The 22,087-nt window shown below is 50.1% G+C and overlaps 1 protein-coding gene across 1 annotated transcript in view; it reads right to left on the bottom strand.

Annotated features, from left to right (window-relative positions):
* KIRREL3 (kirre like nephrin family adhesion molecule 3) overlaps positions 1-22,087 on the bottom strand; it is a 270,602-nt gene that overhangs the window by 19,565 nt on the left and 228,950 nt on the right. The window contains 3 exon segments of the mRNA XM_030464796.1: positions 8,239-8,344; positions 14,443-14,593; positions 16,642-16,799. Of these exon segments, the coding sequence (XP_030320656.1) occupies positions 8,239-8,344; positions 14,443-14,593; positions 16,642-16,799 (415 nt within the window).

Below are 22,087 nucleotides of genomic sequence, written 5' to 3'. Positions count from 1 at the left end.
GCCCTACGCCGGTTGCCGCTCATCGGAGTTTGATTGTTTTTAAACACTCTGGGGTTTTGATGAGAATAATAACACCTTGCTGAGCAGGAGGAACCTCGGGCCTGATTTCCCATCTCATCTCTGCTTAGGCAGCCAGGAAGCTGGTGATGAGCCTGATTGCTCATCAAACCCTGAGCTTTAAGGGACGTGCTGCTCTTCGGACCTCCTCCTCCTCATCATCATCAGGAGGTCCCAAGAGTGGAAAAAATCAAGAAGGGGCTACTGGGATCTGAAGAGGAGTTGAGGTCTCTTGAGAGCAGGGATGGGCAGGAACACCCCATGGGGAAACCAAGGTGAGAAGGTTTCTCCTTCCCAGATGACCCAATCAAAGCTGCATCACCGGCACAGCCTGTCCCAGCTGCTCTTCATTTTGGTGAGAAAAAGATCAAACTACAGGGTGATAAGAACAAACAAACAAACAAAAAGCCTCTCCAGAAGCAAAACCTGTTAAGTCCTTAATTACACACTTGGATAGCAGAGCAGAGCAATGAGCATCGCTTGGTGCTTTACAGACAAAAGTTCTCCCAAAGCTGAGCCAGCTCCTTGTCTTCTGCCTCTGCTTTTGTGTTTGCCAACAGCTTCCACGGGGTCTGCACAGGAACACGAGTCCAAGGGTAACTTCAGGATCTGCATTTACCAGACTGACTCCATGATCTGACACTGGATGAGGTTAGGATTCCTTTCAGGCCTATCTGGGATGGGTTTTGCTAGGCTGGGTGCTCTCTCCAACCCAACAAAGACAACAGGACAACTTCAGCAGCCTTCCTATGGTGGGGCTGTGCCCAAGACCAGCCACGTGCATGGGAGGGATGAATGGGACACATTTTAAACACAGACATTTTCAAGGAATTGAGGAATTACTCAAATCAACCACTGAAGCCCCCCTGGTTCATCTGAGCAGAGTCCTTGGCAGTACAGAATCACAGGAGCCTTTTGGTTGGAAAAGAGCTTTAAGGGCACCACGTCCAACCCTTAACCCAGCACTGCCAGAGCCCTCAGCACCACACCTGCACAGCTTGGAAATCCCTGACAACCCTTTTGCTGAGAAAATTGTTCCTAATATCCAACCCAAACCTCCCCTGGTACAACTCGAGGCCATTTCTTGACACTTGTTGTCCCAACACTTGTTCCTTGGAAGAAGTGACCAACCAGCACCTCAGCCCAGCCTCCTTTCAGGGAGTGAGAAGATAAAGACAGGAGATGCCATCAGTTTCATCCTCCATTTAAACCCCCCCTGCCCCCTGAAAACTGCCCTGAAGGAGCAAAGAGGGACTCAGGAGGTGGCTGAAACCCTTGTCCCAGGTTCTTCTTGCAGGCCCTGCCTCATCACCCACACTTTGCTCATCCCTGGCTCTGTTCCCCACCCTCTGGCATGAAAGCAGAAAAACCTCAAAGAGAGCTTGAAGGCCTCTTAAATCAACTCCTTTCCCAGCTCAGGAGCTGTAAGAGGATTCATTATTTATATTGCAGGAACACAAAAGCTTGGCATATTTTAAGCTGTTTGAGATGACTTCAAGGCTTTTTTTTTTTTTTTTAATTTTCTTTTTTCCTTTTTTTTTTTTTTAACTAAACATTGAGATCTCTCCGAATCAAGTGGCAGTAAAGAAAAAATAAAACAGAGGGACTGAAGGAGAGAAAGGAAAAAACCCCTGTGATCCAGCTTGGGATCAGCAAGGAACACTCCTCAGGGGATCTTCCCTGTGGGATGTACCCATAACCCATCCAAAAACTCATTCCTGACATCATGTGGAGGTTACAGGAGCAGGAGAAGGAGGCATCTCAGCTGCCTCACAAGTCCAAGCACTCGCTGCCATATCCATCAGGGGCAGCAGGAGAGGAGGAGCTGAGTGCTGGGTGTCCTTTCCCCTGCTTCTCCCCCTTTTTACATTTTCAATTTAGTCACAGCATCTCTCATTTAGATCTGAAGCCACCTTATGAGACTGGAAGGGAACGACACAGAAGAAAGATGAGGGGGAGAAGGAAAAAAAAAAAACCAACCCGCCAGTAATCTTGTAAAAGTCAGTTTTGAAAAATCAATTTTCTTCTGTGACAAGATTTGCTTAAGGCTTTTCATTCTGTGAAATCAGCCCATCATCCTGTGGGAATGCATGAAGGAAGTGGCAAGTGTGGTTTGGAATAATTCAGATTAAAGACTGCTAAATGAAGCTGGAGAAGCTGCCACCTTGCCTGGCAAACCAGAGGAGCCACGGAGACTCCTTCCCAATCACCTTCCCAGGAGATGGGACCACTGCAGCTGGGAAAACACAACCCTGGGATCTCTCTGAGTCCTTTGGGTGTTGGAAAGCAGCTTGGGAGGTCCTTGCAAAGATGTGGGTGCAAATCATGCTGTGGGGACAGCTTCACCCCAGTGCTGGGAACCTCCAAAGCCTCCTGAGGATGCCAGCTCCTGCCTGGTGGGACACTGATGCTCCTGGAAGGGATGGGGGTGATCACCACCATGCTGCACCCTGGATTCTGGGGAGCCCTCCTGAACCCCTTTACTGGAGAGGTTCCCCCTAGCACTGTGGCTCGGGGTGGTTGCTTCATCCTGGGTTTCATTTGGGATCTTTAATCATTAATCAGGAATGGTGCTCAGGAGTACAAAGAGCTTTCCTTACCTACATCCCCCCCCCCCCCTTTTTTTTTTCCCTTTCCAGCCTCCACACTCCCTCCTAACTTCTTGGAGCTGCTCCCAGCATCTCCCATCCACTTATTCCCAACAAACCAGGGAGTGGGAAAACAAATCTCCCGCTCCTCATCCCTCTGTGAGCCACTGGAAGATCCTCCAGCCTCTTCTCCTGGTCTCACCAGGAGTTGTGTTCCTCCACAGGACCCCCTGGGAGCCCAGCCTCCCTCCCCAGAGCTTTCTGTGCCTTTTATTTGAATTGATTTTATTTTTTTTTAAAGCTTGCCTTTGCCTTTCTGCCTGCCACCCAGCCCAGCTTCTCTCCCCGTCAGAGGGAGCTGGCAGATGGGGCTGATGCCTCACGAAAGAGATCTGAAGAATTAATTTCCTGATATTTTTTTTTTTTCCCCAGCTTTTCATTTTCACTTCAGAGCAAAGGTCCAGTTGTCTGTGAGGAAGCTACAAAGACAAACCCAGGCAGGAAAACAGATAGGCAGGAAAAATGTTCCAGTGCCGATAACTTGAGACCTCTGTGTGCTTTGCATTCATCCCAGCTCCTGCTTCAGCTGCATTTTGCTATGTCCATAAATTAGATTTATGCTGTTGCTGCTGTGAAATGCCTCTGGGCCCCTTCCCCTGTCTGAGTTGGGCTGTGGGAGGCAGAGGAGGAGGTGACAGCCCTGCCAAGGGACAGCGTGGGGCCAAGCAGCATCCTGGGCAAGCAGCAGCCTTGGCCATGGGAGGAGGAGGAGGAGAAAGCACCAAAAAAGTGGAAGAAGGGAGATTTAGGTTGGACTTTGGGAAGAAATTCTTAGGTGTGAGGGTGCTGAGCCCCTGGTTGCCCCCAGAAGCTGTGGCTGCCCCATCCCTGGCAGTGTTGAAGGTTGGATGGGGCTTGGAGCCCCCTTGGCTGGGGGAGGGGTCCCTGACCATGGCAGGGATGGGTCTGGATGATCTTTAAGGTCCCTTCAACTCAACTCAGTTTGTGAGTGTGATCCTGACCTCTGCTTCTGGATCTTGTGGCCCACACAGTTATGAGGAGCTGTGGTCTTTATTCCCAAATGCCTTGCAGCAGCCAGGGACAGCTTTCTCTTTCCCCCTTCACCTGTCTGTCTGTCTGTCAGCCCCACTCTTGTTTTGGAAGCAGAGCAGTCCCCCAGATCTGTGCCCAATGCCAGAGGGTGGCTCAAGACGTGTGTGTCCCCTGTGACCACAGAGATAGCATCGTTTGCTCTGCCAGCCCTGGGGTGAGAGCTCAGTGTCAGGGTGAGCCATGGCTGGGTGCTCTGCCTGCACCAAACCCCCAGCACTCTGCAGAAATAATCACCCCCAGAGCAGCCCCAGAGGCTGAGGGACTCTGCCTCTTGAAATATTAAACTTGCCCATTTTCTTCTGCTACTTTAAAGATTCCCTTCCTTACCACCAGTAACAAATAAGAACAGCAAAAAAAAACCAACCCAACCAACCAAATGAAAAAACAAACAACCAAACAAAAAACACCCCACAGACACAAAACAGACATCAAAAGCCCCGAAAAAATTGGCAAATAGAGAGATCTGAAGTGAGCAAAAAGGGGGTTGGTTGGGAGTCCCTTCACGTAGCCCTGGATTCTGCTGCTTCCCATTAATTTCCCCAACCTCGCAGGTGGCAGAACAACACTGACAGCTAATTACTTTCTCCTCCTTCCCCTCTTCTTGCCCGTTGGCTCCCAGCAAAAGCAAGTCATTCAGTTCCCAAATTCCCCTGCCCAGGATCATCCACTGGGAGGTGAGGGGTTGCTGGGGGGAAGCCAGGGGGTGCAATTTCCCTGCACATGTGCTGGCTGCCACCTCTGCTCCAACCTGGCACTGTGGCTGTGTGCCTGCAAACCAGGAGTCCCCTCCCTGGGATGTCTGTAAATGAGGAGTCCCCTCCCTGGGATCTCTGCAAACCAGGAGTCCCCTCCCTGGGATGCTTTTTGTTCTTTCAGCCTGATGTCCATGGCACTAAAGCAGATGGGGAAGCATCCACCAGGGATGTGAAGCCATGGAGGGAATGTGATGCCAGGCGTGGTGTAAGACCCTACAGGCTCCATAGGATGTGTCTGCAAAGCTTGCTCAGTGACAAAAACCCTCCTGCCAGCTTCACCCCTGTGCCAAACCCCCCTGTGACACTTCTGTACCCACAAGGTGCTTTTGGTGACACCAGCCTGTCCCCTGTCCCCATGGGACTGGCAGCCCAGGTGGCAGCATGGGTGAAGATAACCCCCTGGGGATAAGATGCTTCTCCTAAAGCAGCCACAGCTGCTAGCAAAGGGGGAGGACTGGGACTGCAGCATCAGGGTGTCCTCAGCTAAAAACAGAGCAGAGGAGCCGTGTCCCCAGCCAAGGACACCCCAGCCCTGCCTGCATCACCCCCCAACACCAGGAGACACCAGGGAATTGGAAGGCAGAAGGGGTTCTGGCTTTTATTCTGTTAGAAAATGCAACTGAGGCCAAATATTTCATGGCAACCTGTCAATGCTGACAGAAATGTCATTAACAAAGCTCCCACCCCCCAGAAGAGAAGAGGCAGAGCAGGAGTGGGATGGCTCCAAGGGCTCCTTTCTAACTGGGTTTTCTGTGCATTAAGAACCCACCCGTGTGTGATGGATCATGGAAGGAAACAGGACTAAAACCTCTTCAGGAAAAAGCAGCTGCCTTGAGTTCATCAAAGCAATGTTCTCTGCAGAGGGTTTGGAGGGGAGAAAAGGAGATTTTTTTTTTTTTGTCTCCTGGGAAACTGCCTTAAATTTTGCTTTTTTTTTTTTTTTTTCCTTACCCCTTTCCCTTCCCAAAGCCCCAGTGAAGAGTGTGAGGGATCTGTGCAGACTTCACGGATGCTGTGGGTGAGGTGCTTCACCTCCTTTGCTTTTTCTTAGGCAGAAAAATCCAATGCAAAACTTCTCTCACCCCTTGCAAATCGCAGCAAGGTGACACCTTGCTGGTGGACTGGAAGCAGGGCTGGCCCTGCTGAGCTGTCTGTGGATTTATGCCCAGAAAATTGGATTTATGTTGTTTAGACATTCTTCCTTTGTGGTCAGAGCTGTTTACTGACAAACACATTGGGAGGTATTAAAAAGAAATGTGGGCTCAAGTCCAGGATCTGAGGCTGAGGGAAGCCACAGGAGATGCTCTAAAGTGGTTCTCTCCCTGGGGAGAAAAACAATATCACACTTTCTCTCCACTGTTTGTTTTTAAAGGCAGAATAAGTAAATTTTCAGCAGTGAGGGGGTCCCGAGTGGCCCCAGGGATGACACTGAGCTCATGATCTGCCTTTTCACACCTCCAGGTATCTCAGCCCTGGGATTTTCCATGCCCCATTACCCCCCATCCCTCTTTGGCCATTTATTCCCTGGCTTGGATGTCCCATGCAGGTGACAAGACACAAGACCATGGCCTGGGGGTGGCATTTGCAACTACGGGGGACAGCAAAACCCCTGTGCAATGAGGTGGCACCAAAGACAGGAGGAGTGTGGTGGTTGGGGCAGCAAAGCATCACCCTGGCCATGCAGCCAAAGGGAGGAAGGAGCAAACCCAGATGGGAACCTTCACGGTGGATCCTCTGATCAGCCCTGGGTGGGTTCAGGGGTGATGTGAAAGGATCAGGCCTGATGACTTTGGAGCAGAAATTGTGCCTGGCTCCTGCCACCACCTGGTGCCTTGACCAAAGGTGGTGGTTTTGCTGTCAGCTGCACCAGAATCAATCCCAGCCACCTGGGTCAGATTAGAACCTCATTGTCTTGGGCCCAGATTGCCACCTCCTTCATTCTCCTCCAAACTGTAAACATGAAACCAGGGCTATTTGTGTGTTTGACATTAATTGACTTCTCAAATTAATAACTCTGCTGTGTACCTGGGAAGGCAATTACTGCTTTGTTGTGCTGATCACAGATACCCAGCCAGAGGGAACCATCCCTACCAGCACACTCCATTGCAGTAATGAAGCTGTGGGAGGCAGGTCATGGAAACCTGTCCCTGGAGGGGCCTTTTCCAAGATTGCCAACCAAGGCTGGTGCAGGAACAGAACTGATCACAGGGCCTGGAGGCAGGAGTGCTGAGTGATGGATGGGGGAACCTTCCTGCTGGGAAATGTTCCTGTGCTGGCTCAGGAATGAGGTTTCCTCACCATAAGCTGGAGCTCCTCTCCTTCTCTTTCCCCTTCTCCCTTCTCCCTTCTCCCTTCTCCCTTCTCCCTTCTCCCTTCTCCCTTCTCCCTTCTCCCTTCTTTCTCTTTCTCTTTCTCTTTCTCTTTCTCTTTCTCTTTCTCTTTCTCTTTCTCTTTCTCTTTTCTCTTTTCTCTTTCTCTTTTCTCTTTCTCTTTTCTCTTTCTCTTTTCTCTTTCTCTTTTCTCTTTCTCTTTCTCTTTTCTCTTTCTCTTTCTCCTTCTCCTTCTCCTTCTCCTTCTCCTTCTCCTTCTCCTTCTCCTTCTCCTTCTCCTTCTCCTTCTCCTTCTCCTTCTCCTTCTCCTTCTCCTTCTCCTTCTCCTTCTTTCTCCTTCTCCTTCTCCTTCTCCTTCTCCTTCTCCTTCTCCTTCTCCTTCTCCTTCTCCTTCTCCTTCTCCTTCTCCTTCTCCTTCTCCTTCTCCTCTCCCAAAGGATGCTGACAACCCAACCTGCTTTCCATACCCCTATTTTTATCAGCTTAGACTGAGAACTCTTGGAGAGAAGTGATGTTCCCTAGTTCCAGCTGCCTCCATCCCCACCTCCAAGAGCCCAGGGCTGGGTGCAGAGCCTTCTGCTCCCCTTCTGCAGGCACTGGGACCAACTGGGTGAAACACAGGGAAAAATGAGTGGGTTTCAGCCACCTGCTCATCAGTCCCTGCCATACCTTGGTGACTTGTGATCCTGAGAGGACTGGGGCTGCCTTGGTGCAGGGGTGCAAGGAGGGAGCCCCAGGCACCTGCCCATCCCCACTGATGCAACTTCTCCCCCTTTGGTGGCCTCACCAGTGCCCAACTGAGCCCCCCAACTGCTCCTGTTCTGCTCCTGCTCACTTGGAGCAAGGGTTGGAGATCCCATGGGGGGGGGGGGGTAAGGGTTACACAGAGCTTGAGGGTTACATGGAGAGGGTGAAGGAGCTGAATTGCCCAATCTGTAAAAGAGTGAGCCCAAAAAACTTGAATAAAAAGGAATTTTCCCAGGACAGCCTTTCCATTCAGCACACTTTGCCCACGATGTCCCCAAACAGATGGCTCTGCCAGCTCGGTGCCAAGCCTCCTCACCACTCCAAGGCACCAATGGAGCTGCCCCAGGACCAGCTGCATGCAGCAAACCATCCCCTAAGGGCTGGCAGAGAGGCAAGGGATGTATAACAGCATCAGCCAGGCAGGAGCAGTGCCAGGGAGATGGGGGAATGGGGATGATGGGGAGAGGACCAGGTCATGGCAGCAGAGGACAGCAGAGACCAAGAGCATGAGCTTCAGTGGCCACCAAGCCACCTGGGATGGCCACAAGGAACCATGGGCAGAGCCACTCCTGGGTCACCTGGATGAAAGGACTTGGAGCAGTGAGGAGGGGACAGAGGGAGCTGAGTGGTGCTGCTGGGTCACCTCACCTGTACTGGGTGACAGCTGGGTTGGCCTTGGCAGAGCAGTGGAATTTCACAGTGTTATCCTCCAGGACAGGCTGTGGCTCCACGGACAAGTTCACCAGGGGTGGGTCTGCAAGGAGAGAGAGACACAAAGTGATGAGCACCTCAAAAGCAGGGCCCTGCATCCCCTGGCCTGCTGCCTGACAGCCTTCTGGGTCTGAAAAAGCAAAATTGGGTGGTAAGAAAACACAGAAAAAGCCCTGAGGCTTCTCAACATGAACATTTAGGGTTCTGCAAGGCAGGTGGGTGTCAGCAGGGTGCTCTGGGAGGGTGTCAGGAGATCAGACAGAACAGGAGCCACTGCACATCCCCCCCATGGAACATTTCACTTGACCATAGCTCTGATTCCCCTTCCAGGAAATCAACTCCTCCACTTGGAAAAGCTCCCATTTCATATCCTGCTGGGTAATGATGATCTTTTGTCTCTGGGCTAACTTGAAAGTGGCATTTCTGCTCTTCCATCAGCCTGATCAGCCCTGCCAAGTCCCTCTTGGTGTCCCCAGCCTCTGTTCTGCCAACTGGTGCTGGGCTTCACTTCTCCTTCTTACCTGATAAGCAGCTAAATGCTTTGGTGGCAAACAAAATTTAGAGGAGAATGATTAAAACAAGGGAGAAGAGGAAAGGCTCCCACGTTTAGATGAGGAATATGAAGCTCCAGAGTTGTTTTAAATTTTCATGGTGTCTGAGAGGGGGTGTTAACCCCTGCAGGTTTTGGTTTTCAGGATGGGACCTGATGTAAGGGGAAAAGCAGAAAGAAATGGCCTCATGGAGAGGTTTTCTGAGTGCCTGATAAACCAGTTGTGCCCCTGGAGACTGCTCTGAGGTGGTGGAGAGGAGCTGAGCCCAGCTCCTGGGTCCAGCTAATGGGTCTTCCTGCCCTGGGAATGGGAGTCTGAGATAGCAGGGTTGGAGGTGCCCTGAGGGACCTGATTTAGTCCCTTAGAGACATGGGTCAGGGGCTTGGGGACATGGTTTGGTGGTGGACTTGGCAGTGCTGGGTGAACTTGGTGATCCTGAAGGCCCCTCCCAACCTACACCTGGGATGCTCCATTTGCTGGTCGGATGCTGAGGAGCCCTGAATCCCATGCAAGCTCCAGGAATGTCAGCATCCTCCATAGAGTTGGAAGCTTCCCTGCCAGTTCCTCCCTGCCCCAGGTTCCTCCATCCTGACACAACAGTCAGGGCTCTGCTGGGAAGTCCTGGATCCCTGGGAACTGCTCAGAGCCTTTGTATGGGCTGGCCCTGGGATATGAGAGCATCTTGGCTGCCACCTCTTCTGCTGTCATTTTGCAAATGGGTGAAACCTCCTGGCTGTGAGGAGCTGTGGTGGGCAAAGGCAGGACTCCAGGTAATGGGAATAATGGGAATAATGAAGGGAATAATCTTATTCCAACCTCTCCCTGCCAGGCATGGCGTGGGCTGAGATCATTTTGCAGCAAGGTTGGGGATGGAGCCTTGGAGGTGGCCTGGGCAGTGACCTTGGAGAACAACAGCATGGGGCCTCCTCCTCATCATCATCCTCATCCTCCTCATTCTCCTCATCCTCATCCTCCTCCTCCTCCTCCTCCCCATCCTCCTCATCCTTCTCATCCTCCTCATTCTCCTCCTCCTCCTCCTCCTCCTCTTCTCCTTCTCCTCTGGGTCCCTGACTCCTGATATTTACCCAGGCAGAGCCTTTGTTGGGAGCCAAGGCACTCACCTCCTCCTCCACAGGGAAATGCTGATGAGGGGACAAATTACAGGTATTTTCAATTTCCCCTAATCTCAGCTGAAAATGTGCAGTGGGAATGACAATAAAGAGGGGTGCAGTTGGGAATACAAATGAGTTCCCCCCAAAGTAAGAGCCCAGAGCTATCCAGTGGGCTCCTAATTCATTTGCAGGCAGGGTGAGACTTGCCTATTGTTAGCCAACAACAGCTCATCACCTGCTTTTGTTAAATATGAATCATGTTTCTCTTTTAGGAGCCTCCCCATTGTTTGATGGGTTAGGAGCTGTGCTTGCCATTTGCTGAGGAGCCTCTTTGTATTAAAATGAGCCTGGCTCCCTCCTGCACTCAAACTAGAAAAAAAACCAACAACACAAAAAACCCAACAAAACCCCAACAGATTAAAAAAGGGACCAAAAAAAAAAACAAAAAAAAAAACGCGCCAAGGCAATGAATTAAAAGTCTTTGATCTTCTCACAAATGGGACTGGGGTTTTCTAACAGCGTGGGGGTCGGGGGTGTGAGGATGTTTTGGGGTATGTTAGAGGAAATTAAGAAAAAAAAAAAGAGAGAGAGAGGAAAAAAAAAAAGAGACAAATTGTAACTCATCAGGATGTAGTTCCACTCACTTACAATTATAATTCCTGCCTGGCTTCTTGTAATTAATTTGAATGATGGAATCAGATAGAGCCAGCCCACAGGCAGCTGGGGGGACAGTGTGCATGCAAATGCTGCTATGTTTAGGTTGGATATTGGGAACAATTTCTTCCCTGAAAGGGTTGTCAGGCTCTGTCCCAGGCTTCCCAGGGCAGAGCTGGAGTCCCCATCCCTGAGAGGGTGTCAAAGCCCTGGGGATGTGATGCTGAGGGACATGGTGGCCTTGCCAGACTTGGTGGTCTTAAAGGTCTTTTCCAACCAAAATAACTCCAGGATTTTCATGAACCAGGTACCCCTGGAGCATGCTGAGACTGGGGGACCAGCATCCCTCCCCACCAGCTGTGAGGGAGATGAGCAAACCCCTCAGCTCCCCCTGTTCTCCATCAGCACCTGGAAAATGAGTGCTGGGGCCTGGGGCTCAGCTCCATGGGCTGCAGGTACCATGCTCAGGGACCTGTCTCTCCAGACCCCCAGACAAGCCCTTCCAAACCTCCACCCTGAACCCAAAAGCAGCCTTTTGGGGTCAGATGAGGAGGAACAAGGAGCTGGAAAATGCCTCTGGGCTTTCCCACAGATCACAAAAGGGAACAAAATACTGGGATGCTCCAAGGAGAAACGTGCTCCAACCCTGCTCCACTTGCTGCCTCCTTCTTCCACCTCCTGCAAAAAATCCAGATGCACTTGAACACCTTCTTGCCGTGAGAAAAAAAAAAAACAAAAAAAAAAAGGTGTAAAAATGAACAAGTGCTGATGTGTGCTGAGAGGCTTGGAGCAAATGGCTTTGGATAAGCAATAACCCTGCTCCTCCCCGTCCCGGCGCGCCCAGAGAGCCACCGGGCCTGGCAGTATAAATAGTTTATGGCATATCAAACTATTAAACATGATTTTAATCCCACTTGTGATGTTCGGTGCATAACTCACAGGAGGCTGACTTTGATGTGGCTGCTGGAACGGAAATCACATCCAACAGATGTTCCAGCTGGAGTCACTTAGTGTTTCCATTACAGACCCTGCTCTGGGGTTTTCTTTTTTTTTTTTTTTTTTTCCCTCAATTCCCTTCCCCCCCAACTCCCCTCCCCTGCTTTTGTTTTTTTTTTTAATTTCTTTGTTAGTATTTTATGACTCAGCTATTTCATGGCTGCTGAGATGGTCAGGCAGTGCCTGCAGGGGATTGATAGGAGCCAAACCTCACCTTTGGGAGATTCTCTGCCCTGGGTAGGAGATCACCCCCCCCCCGCTGTCTCTGAGGGGTTTGGGTCTTCTTTTGAGTTGCAGAAGGAAAGGAAAGCAGGAGGATTGATCTCCCAGGCTGAGGCTTCCTGGAAGGGATTATTTTTGGTTCCCTGGGATTATTTTGCAAGAGATGTGTGGGTTCCTGGGTGAAATAAGAGCAAGGGAGAGCCCAGACCTGGTCCCCACCTCTTTATCCTTGCAGAAGCCATTTCTTTTTTCCCTTCAAGCTTCTCCTTCTCTGCCAGATGTTGGGAGATGACCCAGGGGAAGGATCTCCCCTCCTGACCAGGGTGATACAGAGGGGCATGGAGCCAGCCTTGCTCAGGATGTTTCCTCAGGAGAAACGAGTGGCCCAGAGAATTTTTGCTTCAGAAAATGTACTTTTAGCTCTTGGCAAAATGAAAGCAGCCAATTGCCTACTGGGTTGGGAGTTAAACCCAATGGCCTGTGCAGGCTGGTACATAACCACCCCATGGGAGGTTGGTTAAATCATCTTGGGCTTTTTCTGTCCTTCCATCCAGCCCTGGGAAATTGGTATCCTCATTAGACCCCCATTAAGAACAACAAACTTCTAATAGCTGGATGGGTTGTTGTTGTTGTTGTTATTATTATTATTATTACTATTATTATTATTTCTTTCCCAGCACGGAGTATTTAATGGCTCAGGGTGGAAATTGGTGTTCTTTATTGGGTTTTTCTCTTTCCAAAGCCCATCCCAGTGGCCTCAGGGATTCAGCTCACGTCTCCTGCCCCTCACTGTACACACGGTGTAACCATGTCCCCAGCTCTGTGTGGCTGGTGCCAACACCCCTGTGTCCCCAGCTATTGTAACTGTTTGCTGGCTGTGAAATAACCCCCTGTTATTATCTCATTTTATCTGGCCTGTTCTGTCAGGACAAGCCACCCAGTGACCCCAGAGCCTGTTAATCTTCCAGCAGTGAAAGCTGGAAGTCTTAAATAGTGAATTTTTTTTTTTTAATTTTTTTTTTTAGCTGGGTTTGAATTTGTACAGTCAATTTTAATTGGGCCCTGGGAAGCAGCTGGCATGCTAATATTGAACACCCTGCATTTGCAAATTGTTGGTAAATACAGCTGCAGGGATGGTGTGTGCAAATGAAGCCTGGCTGGAGGGAGGTCAGGATGAGCCTGAGAGCAACAGCTACAGAGGGGAGGAAGGGAGAGAAACGTGGCTTAGAGAGGGAGGAAGGGTTTGGGTATTCTTACAGTAAAGGGTAAATGATCTGGCTCTCAAGACACAGCTGGGGACTGCCACTTCCCAGGAGGGAGCCTTCCCACTGAGGAGGCATCTCACATGTTGTGCCAGTGGAGAACAGTACAAAAAACTTCCTTGTAAGACTGGAAACACGTGGGTTTGGACCAGAAATCTCAAAGGGCTTCATCTCTGCTTTTGGCTGTGTCCAGAGATGCTGCTTGCTCAGCCTGAACCCTTTGGGATCTCTCCCTGCTCCACAGAGCTGGCTCAGGGCAGGTGGGCTGGGCCACCACGTCTGATGCCCAGAAGTCACCCAGGACATAGAGTCATAGAATGATAGAACTGGCTGGGTTGGAAGGGACCTCAGAGATCCAACCCTTGATCCACTCCCCCCGTGGTTCCAGCCCATGGCACTCAGTGCCACATCCAGGCTCTTTGGAAAGATCTCCAGACACGGAGAATCCACTACTTCCCTGGGCAGCCCATTCCAATGCCTGATCACCCTCTCCAGAAAGAAATTCTTTCTCATCTCCAACCTAAACCTCCCCTGGCACAACTTGAGACCCTGCCCTCTTGTCTTGCTGAGAGTTGCCTGGGAAAAGAGCCCAACCCCCCCCTGGCTCCAACCTCCTTTCAGGGAGTTGCAGAGAGTGATGAGGTCTCCCCTGAGCCTCCTCTTCTCCAGCCTCAACACCCCCAGCTCCCTCAGCCCTTCCTCACAGGAATTCTGCTGGATCCCTTCACAGCCTCCTTGCTCTTCTCTGGACCTGCTCCAGCACCTCAATCTCCTTCCTGAGCTGAGGGGCCCAGAACTGGACACAGGACTCAAGCTGTGGCCTCACCAGGGCTGAGCACAGGGGGCAGAATCCCCTTCCCTGGACCTGCTGGCCACGCTGTTCCTGAGCCAGCCCAGGATGCCATTGGCCTTCTTGGCCACCTGGGCACACTGCTGGCTCCTGTTCAGCTTCCTGGCAATCCAGACTCCCAGGTCCCTTTCTGCCTGGCTGCTCTCAGCCACTCTGTTGAGACAAGAATCTAAACAGCCCCCCTGTGATCCAGAAGGACACAGTCAGTGACCTCCTGAGCTGCTTGGATCCCCACAAGTCTATGGGACCAGATGGGATCCACCCAAGGGTGATGAGGGAGCTGGCAGAAGAGCTCGCCAAGCCTCTCTCTATCATCTACCAACAGTCCTGGCTCACTGGGGACATCCCAGATGATTGGAAGTTGGTGAATGTCACACCACCAGTAAATCCCCATCCAGGGAACCCCCCAAACCCCAGTGCCTGCTCCTGGCTGGGCTCAGCCTGATGTGGGGAGCCCCCTGTCCGCAGACCCAGCTGGGGGGCTGTGTACTCACGTTGGATATCGATGGTGACAGAGGTCTCCTTGCCACTGGGGATGGCTTTGTTGGTGGCACGGCAGACGATGCTCTCCCCGTTTTCGATGTCAGAGGGGGAGATGAAAAGGGTGCTCATGATGCTCTCCCTCTTCCCATCACGGAGCAGGGTCTGCTGGGGGGGGGGAAGAAACTGGGATGAGAAAAGGCAGATTCCTACAGGACCTGGCCAAGAGCTCAGCCCTGGCTGCTCACAGCTGGGGGGAGTCAGAAGGAACCAGCAGGGACAGAATCCCTGGGAATTGGGTACTTCACTTCCAGCTCCTGGGAATCACAGCTCCAGGGGGATATGGCACCCACCACCCCTGGAAAGCAGGAGACAGATGGGATAACCAGCTTCTTGAACCTGCTGTCAGCTCCCCCAGGGAGTGCAAAAACTTCCTGGGTCACTTTCCCCAGCTCTGGGTGGTGACACCAGGTGTCACACAGTGGTCCAGATGAAAACCATCAGGCCCAGATGGGAAACCATCCCTGCTCTGGTTTGTCTTTTGGTGATCACCTAAACCTGCTCTGCCCTCAGTGGTAAGGATGCTGCCCTGGGCTTGCTTTATTATCCCCTGGTGTGCCCTCCCCTTGTGGAACAGCCCTGCTTTTGGGGATGAGGATGTGGTGGATGCTAACCCTGTGCAGAACCTTGCAGATGAATTGGTTGGTGGGCTGGAAAGCTAAAGAAACAAAGAGATTCCCACTCAGTAGAAAAGGTTGAAGGGTGATGTTTTTTTTTTAAAGGTAGCTTTTCTTCTTTAATAGGCTCAGGCTAAGATAACCCCCAAATTGTTCAAGTTAAGGTGCCCTGGGCATGTGTGGTTCTGGAGCATCCCTTTTCCCTGCTCATGGCAGGGATGTGTTTGTGGAAGGGCCTCATGGTGAAAGTCAGGAGGTTCATGAGGAGGGGAGAATACAGGACAGGACTTCTTCCTTCCCATCCCTGACCCCTGCTTCCAACGCCATGGAGGTATCTGTCCTGCATGGGGGTGGGACATGAAAAGCTCAGCTTGGGAAGTTCTTTTTGCTCTTGTTGTTGTTGGAAAGATTGAAAAACAAAAGAGGAGCATTCTGGAGCATCCTTCCTTCTCTGCTTGGGGACCTGAAAGGCAGAGGGCTCAAATGTGAGCAGTCTGCAGTGGAAAAGAAGGCTTTGGGGTGAAGGAAACAAGTTATAACCAGCTGCATGTCAATGGCCTGATGCTTAATTAATTCCACTTGATTGGAGGGAGAGGTCAGTTCTCCCTGGCTTTAATTAATGCTGCCTCTTGTATTGCAGGCAGGGGGATGGGATAATTTCCCCCCTCTCTTTCCCACCCATCAGCTACCAAGGAAGCAGCTCAGCTTCTGCTGGGGGACCAAGTGTCCTCTGGGGGGTGACAGGGAGGAGGCCAGGAAGCTGCCCAAGCCCCTCTGCTTTTCCAAGCCCATAGGGATGTGCTGGAACAAGGCTGAGTGGAGACTTGACAGTGGCACCAGAGGGTTGAAATGTTTATTTAGAGGATCTGTAGGAGCTCCAAGAGGAATGGATGCCTTTGACTCCTGGCTTTGAAGTTTGCTTGCATTACAAATGGCTGCAAACTGACCCATTTTGTGCCTGGCATTTTGCTCTTTAGAAATGTTCATTAGGGATGTCAAGTGTTACTGAATCTTGAGCACTTACCAAGCATCTATAAACAGAAGAACATGTGGGAACCCATTCTGAGCATGCTGCTGATTGCTCTTTGATGTTTTCCTTTATGACCCAATAAAGGCTTTTCCCTTTAAATTAAAAAATGCCAACAACCCTGACAATTTTTCATGGAAAATTGCAGTTGGAGGAGGAGATGTATGTCACAGTTTGATCCAGAGTTTCTGCTCTGCCCAGGCTGGTGTGGGGCTGCAGATGAGGGTAACACCACACCCAGGCAGGGTTTTTGGGGGAGAAGTGGGATTTTTGGGCAGGTCTGAGCCGTGGCAGCCAAACTCAGGGCAGTGGTTGGGTTTCTCACAGTTTGTGGTTTCCCCCTTGCATCCTCCTGTGAAGGTTTCGTGGGGTGATGCAGGGTGAGAACCTCAGCTGAAGGCAGTGCCTGAGCTGTTCTGGGGTTCTGTGAAGGGCAGTGCCAGGCCTGGAACAACTTCCTGAAGCCAAGGGAGGGCACAGTGAGTGTCCCCAGCTCCATCCTGCCTCACCTTGGAGTAGGTGGCTCCGTTGATGACTTCTCCTTTCCTCAGCCAGAGGATGGAAGCTGCTGGCTTGGCATTGTCTGCATGGCAGGTCAGGTTGAGGGGGTCCCCTGCTCTCATGCTGATGACAGGTCCTCCCAAAATGACAGGGTCATCTGGAGGAACTGCAAGGAAAAAAAAAGCAGGGAGGGGATAATGTCATTTGTTAGCATCAAACCAACCTTCTGGAGTGAGCTGGGGCCTGAGACTGTGACTGGTGCTGGTAGCCAGAGGGTGAAAGGTTTTGGGCAGCCCTGTGACTGCAATCTGGGAGGTAGGGGAGGGTGAGGAGAAGGGCAGGGGGACTGGATTTGGTCTGTTTCTTATTGCACTCGAGGGGAAACAGCTCATTATGGGCATCAGGTTGCCAGGTGCCAGCCTTTGAAGAGGGTTCCCTTGGCAGTGCCCTGTCACTGAGAGCTGGAGGAACCCTGGAGCCCTCCCTTGCTCTGCTTTGATTTCCCCCTGGCTTTCAGCCCTCCCTGTGCTGCTGTCAGCTGGAAAAAAAAGAAAAAGAAAAAAAAAAAAAAGGAATGCAAAACTCCATGTGCTTGGGCAGATTATTCCCTCTCACCACAGTGAGGTTTTTAAACATCTCCCTCTGTGAAAGCAGATTTTGCTGGGGGTGTCAAGGAGACATTTAAGATCTCAACCTTCCTTTGAAAGCTCCTCAGCCCCTGTGAGGCTGTGTCTGCATTACAGCCCTTGGGCATCTCTGTTCCTTCATGCTTCAAGGACAGGAGGGAACTGGAAAGCAGGAGCTGAGGAGCATCTGGGCATGGTCCTGTCCTTGGCTGCCTTCTCCAACCACCCCCAGCATGGGAAGAGATGGGAAATTTGGATGGGAAATCAGAGGACCTGTCCTTCCAACCTGCAGAGAGGACTTTTCATCCCTGGTCCCCTGCTTGGGTCTGCTCTTCCCAGCCACAGCCTTTGGGAACCAGGGTTGGTACAGACACATTGCCCACCCCCATCCTGGTCCATTCCAGGAGCTCTTGGGGTCCCTGCAGCATTGAGAATCCACCAGAAATGTGGAGAACACAATGGAAATCCATCCCTCTTGCCCAGGCAGAAGAGCTCCTGGTAGTTTCATGTAGAAAAAAATTGCTGCTCAGGAGGAGACACCAATCCTGATCCTCAGCATCCTCACCCAGAGGAAACCTCCTGCTTTTCCCCCAGAGTGGAGCTGTTTTGTTTTGTTTTTAAATCAGGGATGGTTCCTCCTCCTTGAGCTGGCACCAAGCTGAACCATGCAAAGTGGATGTCAGAACTGGGCTCTGAAGCCCCCTGCTCCTGAGCTGCTGGGGTCTTTTAGCTGCCTGAGAAATCTTTTCAAAACTTCCTCCCTGGCTCCTCCAGTGCTGGGCAGGATTCAGGAGCTGGGGCAGGGATTCTGCTGGTTGGCAATTCCAAGGTGGCAGAGGCAGAGGATTAGTAGGCAAGGCAGCTGTGCTGGCTGCACACAAGGCTGCTCACACAGACATCTGCCAAACGCTGTGAGTAATGGGATTTTTCAGCTCAGTGGGCGGAACCCAGGGACTGGAGAGGATGGGGGAGGAGGGGGCGGTGGTGGGGGGAAGATTTGCTACATGGTTCCAAAATGTACTTTTTTTTTTTTTTTTCAGGCTGTAAGAGTGGAGGGAAAAGAAAAAAAAAGTGAGAAATCTGTGGTTTGGGTCAGTTGAAATGTGAAAATGTGGGAATTTCTGCTTCATTCTGATGCTCTTTAACAATCAAGAAAGTATTTCTTTTCTCTTAAAAAACCCCAAACCAACAAAACCTTTCACTGGAGGACTCTATGCTGTTTAACAAACCCAACCTGATATTTTTCAATATTTTTTTTTCCCTCACTGAAGGTATTAATTAAATTTGACCTCAGCTTGAAAAATATTGGAAATTCATCTAGTGGGAAAAAACCCAAACCCAATTCACAAGCCTTTCTCTGAAGAGCACCTTGGAATTAAATGAAGGGACTTTTTTCCAGTGGGTTGTTAATATTCCTGACTGCTGTCCTGTCCCACTGCCTGACATCTGAAGGGTTTTTTTTGCAGTCACTGGTTTAACATCACCCCCTCAGAGCATCCCAGCTGCCTGTGACACCTGGTGGGCATGGGACGACCTCATGGATGGAACAGTTTGTCTTCCCTGTGCCAGAAACCTTTGTTTTCCAACCCATTTTGCTCCTCTGTAGGATCAGCAGCAAGGCTTAAGGAGATGAGGAGAAGGAAAGGGGAGAGGATGGGTCCTGATTCCATCTTCCCAAGTAGGTGGTTACCGTGGCCATGAATTATTGATGGTCCCCAGGTTCACTGAGCAGGGGACTTGGGGCTGATGAAGAGGAATCAGGGATGCAGCTCAGCAGCTCTAAACTCAGCAAAATGAAGGATGGAGATGTTCCTGCCTCAAACTCCAGCCTGGGAAAGGAGGAGGGGGAGAAGACTGAAAGATAAAAAGAGAAGAAGGGGAGGCAAGGAGCTGGTAGGATGGAGCCATGATCCATTATTCATCCACTGCACTCCCAGGGTTTGGGGGTTGGTATAAAAAGGCACCACTACAGAATCTGCTCTCCTAATTTTTAATCAGGTTGCTGTGGAAGTGCTGGCCCTCCTGATTAACTCAGGGATATAAATAGGCAAATTGTTTGGGGCTGAGGGGTGGGAGGTGTGTGTGTCTTCTTCCTGGCAGCAGAGAATATGGAGTTAACCTTTCCCTGCCTGAAAAAGAGAAGGGAAAAGAAGGGATCCAGGGTGGTTTAAGCCCAGCAGAAGGAGCCAGAGAGATGGAGGAGGTGCAGCTGCTGGTGGGGTGGGAGTCCAGACACATCCCCCCCCCAAAATCAATGTTTTGCTGAAACCTTCTGGGGTGGGAGGTGAAAAGCCCCAGCAGGAGCTCATCTGCTCCTCCCAGTGCACTCAGGATCTTCACTGGAGAGATGTTCTCTCCTGCAAAACTTTCCACAGAAACTCTGACAAACTTCTTCCCATCAACCTCCTGCTTTTCCTGTGAAAGCAGCATTTTTAGAGTATTTTTAAAGCAGCCTTAAAGAGGCATCAATCTGATGCCCATAGCTGTGGGCTGCCAGGATGAGTGCAGCCAGCCTGGGGTCTCTGCTCCTTGTCCTTTGGAGTGCTTTGGGAAAAGCTCATTTTCCAAGCATCAAGAAATCCAAAGCAATGTGTGCTGTGCAGCCAGCAGCTTCCTGAAGAGCTTCCCTCTTCCTTAGAGGTTTTCCTGCCCCCAGACCCACCCTGGGAAGCCTTGATAAGGTGATTGATGAGTGAGACCAGGCAGAATTGTTCAGAGCTGAGCTGATGCCCTGCAGAAATGAGAGAGATTCCTCTGCTGGCAGTGGGACAGTGTAAGGGGGGAGCAGACAGAGCCTCAGTTATCAACAGTGTTTATTGAGATAAGGGGATCCCCTGGGCAGAAGTCAGGTCCTGCAAGTGGAGAAAGAAAAATAAAAGAAAAAAAAGAAAAAAAAGGAAAAAAAAAGAAAAAAGAGTAAAAAGGAAAAAAAGAAAAAAAAGCAAGAAAGCAAAAAAAAAAAGAAAAAAAGAAAAAAAGAAAAAAAAAGGAAAAAAAAGAAAAAAAAGAAAAAAGAATAAAAAAGAAAAAAGAAAGAAGCAAAAAAAGCAAAAAAGAAAAAAAAGCAAAAAAAGAAAAAAAAAAAGCAAAAAAGAAAAAAAAAGAAATAAAAAGAAATAAAGAAAAAAGAATAGAAAAGAAAAAAGAAAAAAAAAAGCAAAAAAAAGCAAGAAAGAAAAAAAAGAAAAAAAGAAAAAAAAAAAGAAAAAAAAAAAAAAGAAAAAAGGAAAAAAAAAAAAAAAAAAAAAAAGGATGCTCCTGAGATCTTGGAGGGGTTTGGCCATGCTCATGCTCATCCCTATCCTGCCATCCAGGACAGAGATGGAGAAAGGGCTCCAGAGGTGGTCCAAGGGAAAGCTTTTCTAGCAGGTGGGAGCAGGAGAGCTTGGCTGCTGGAATTCAGCAAAACTGGAGTCTGGGAGACTTGGCAGTGGGGAGGAAGCCAGGGAAAAAGCAGGGGAATTTGGATACTGGGGGAGAAAGAAGGTTCTCTGTTTGGTCAGGTATCTGGGATGGATTCCCAAGAGGAGGAAAAGGGGCCTGAAAACAAAACTGCCTTTAGGATGGAGCTCACTGCACTGGATAAGAGAATCCCCTGACAGGGATTGAGTTCCTGGCAGTCCCTTTCCCTTTCCCAGGGGCTCTCTGCATTATCCACTCTGAAGGCAACGAATTGTGAGGGCCTAACTCTGCAGAGCAGCTTCCAGCTCCATCACTGTGTAGCTTTTCATTTATCAGGACTTTACACATTTAGGATTCAGATTTCCAGCAGCTCTTCAGAGCTAGAAACAGCCTCTTAGGTTTTGTCCAACACTTTAAAGGCTGAGATTTCCCTGTGTCTGAGTGCTGCCAGGGGTTGGGTTTTGTTTTTTTTTTTCAGGGCAGCACTAAATGGAATCTGTTGAGTCTGTAGTGGGCTGAGCTCTGGAGGAAACTTTCTCCTGGACTGCATTTGTATCTCAAGATCTTGACATCTTGGCAGGCTCCAAACCTTTGGCAGGTGAGGAGCTTGGGAAAAGGGGACACCAAGAGCAAACAGGGGCAGTCACAGGGCTGAGAGCCCCAACTCCAACTTGGAATATCCTCCTCTCCAAGCATGACCAACCAGATCTTCCCTTTGCCTCCTCCATCTGAAACCTGGAGATATTTCTGTCTGCTCAATTCTGCTGCAAGAACCATCAGCAAGGGTGCCCGTGGCATGGGGGTCTCACAGAAATCCTGTGCAATACAGACAAATCATTTGCATTTTATGTTTGGTTTTTTTTTTAAGTGAACTGAGCCTGGATATCCTGAAATAATTCTGGGTTTGGCCTCTGAAAGATGCTTGGCTGCTGGCAAATGAAGAAGGAGAGGGAAGAGATGGAGGAGAAGAGCACAGCCTGGGGAAAACATGCTTAAAAATAAATCAAAAGAAACAAGGGGAGCAAGGAGAAAATTAGTGATGAAAGTTTAAAGAGTGCATCTCTTTCCCAGGCCTGTGTGTCTTGTGGCACATGAGTCTGTGTGCCTGGGGGGGGGTTGGGGGATGGGTGCCACCTCCATCCATCCTCCTCCATCCCAAGTGGCCATGGTCCATCCCAAAGCATCCCACAGGGATACCCCTGTATCCCTCCTCTTTGTCTGCAGCTCCTGGGAAACAAACATTGAAGCTCCTGGGACACAGACTGCTGGCATTTCCTAAAATCTATTCTTTTGGGGTTTGGTTTTTTTTTTTTTTTTTTTTTTTTTTACTTTCCTAATGATTTCTGTTTTCATCCATCCACCACAAGTCCCATCACTGTAATACTCTTTGCTTTGTCAAGCTGAGGAGGGGTTTGGTGTCCCAGGT

This window comes from Calypte anna, chromosome 24 (assembly GCF_003957555.1).
Source record: "Calypte anna isolate BGI_N300 chromosome 24, bCalAnn1_v1.p, whole genome shotgun sequence".
NCBI classification, from domain to species: domain Eukaryota; kingdom Metazoa; phylum Chordata; class Aves; order Apodiformes; family Trochilidae; genus Calypte; species Calypte anna.
Note: the sequence above shows the minus strand (reverse complement) of the source record. Positions and strands in the feature narration are given on the sequence as shown.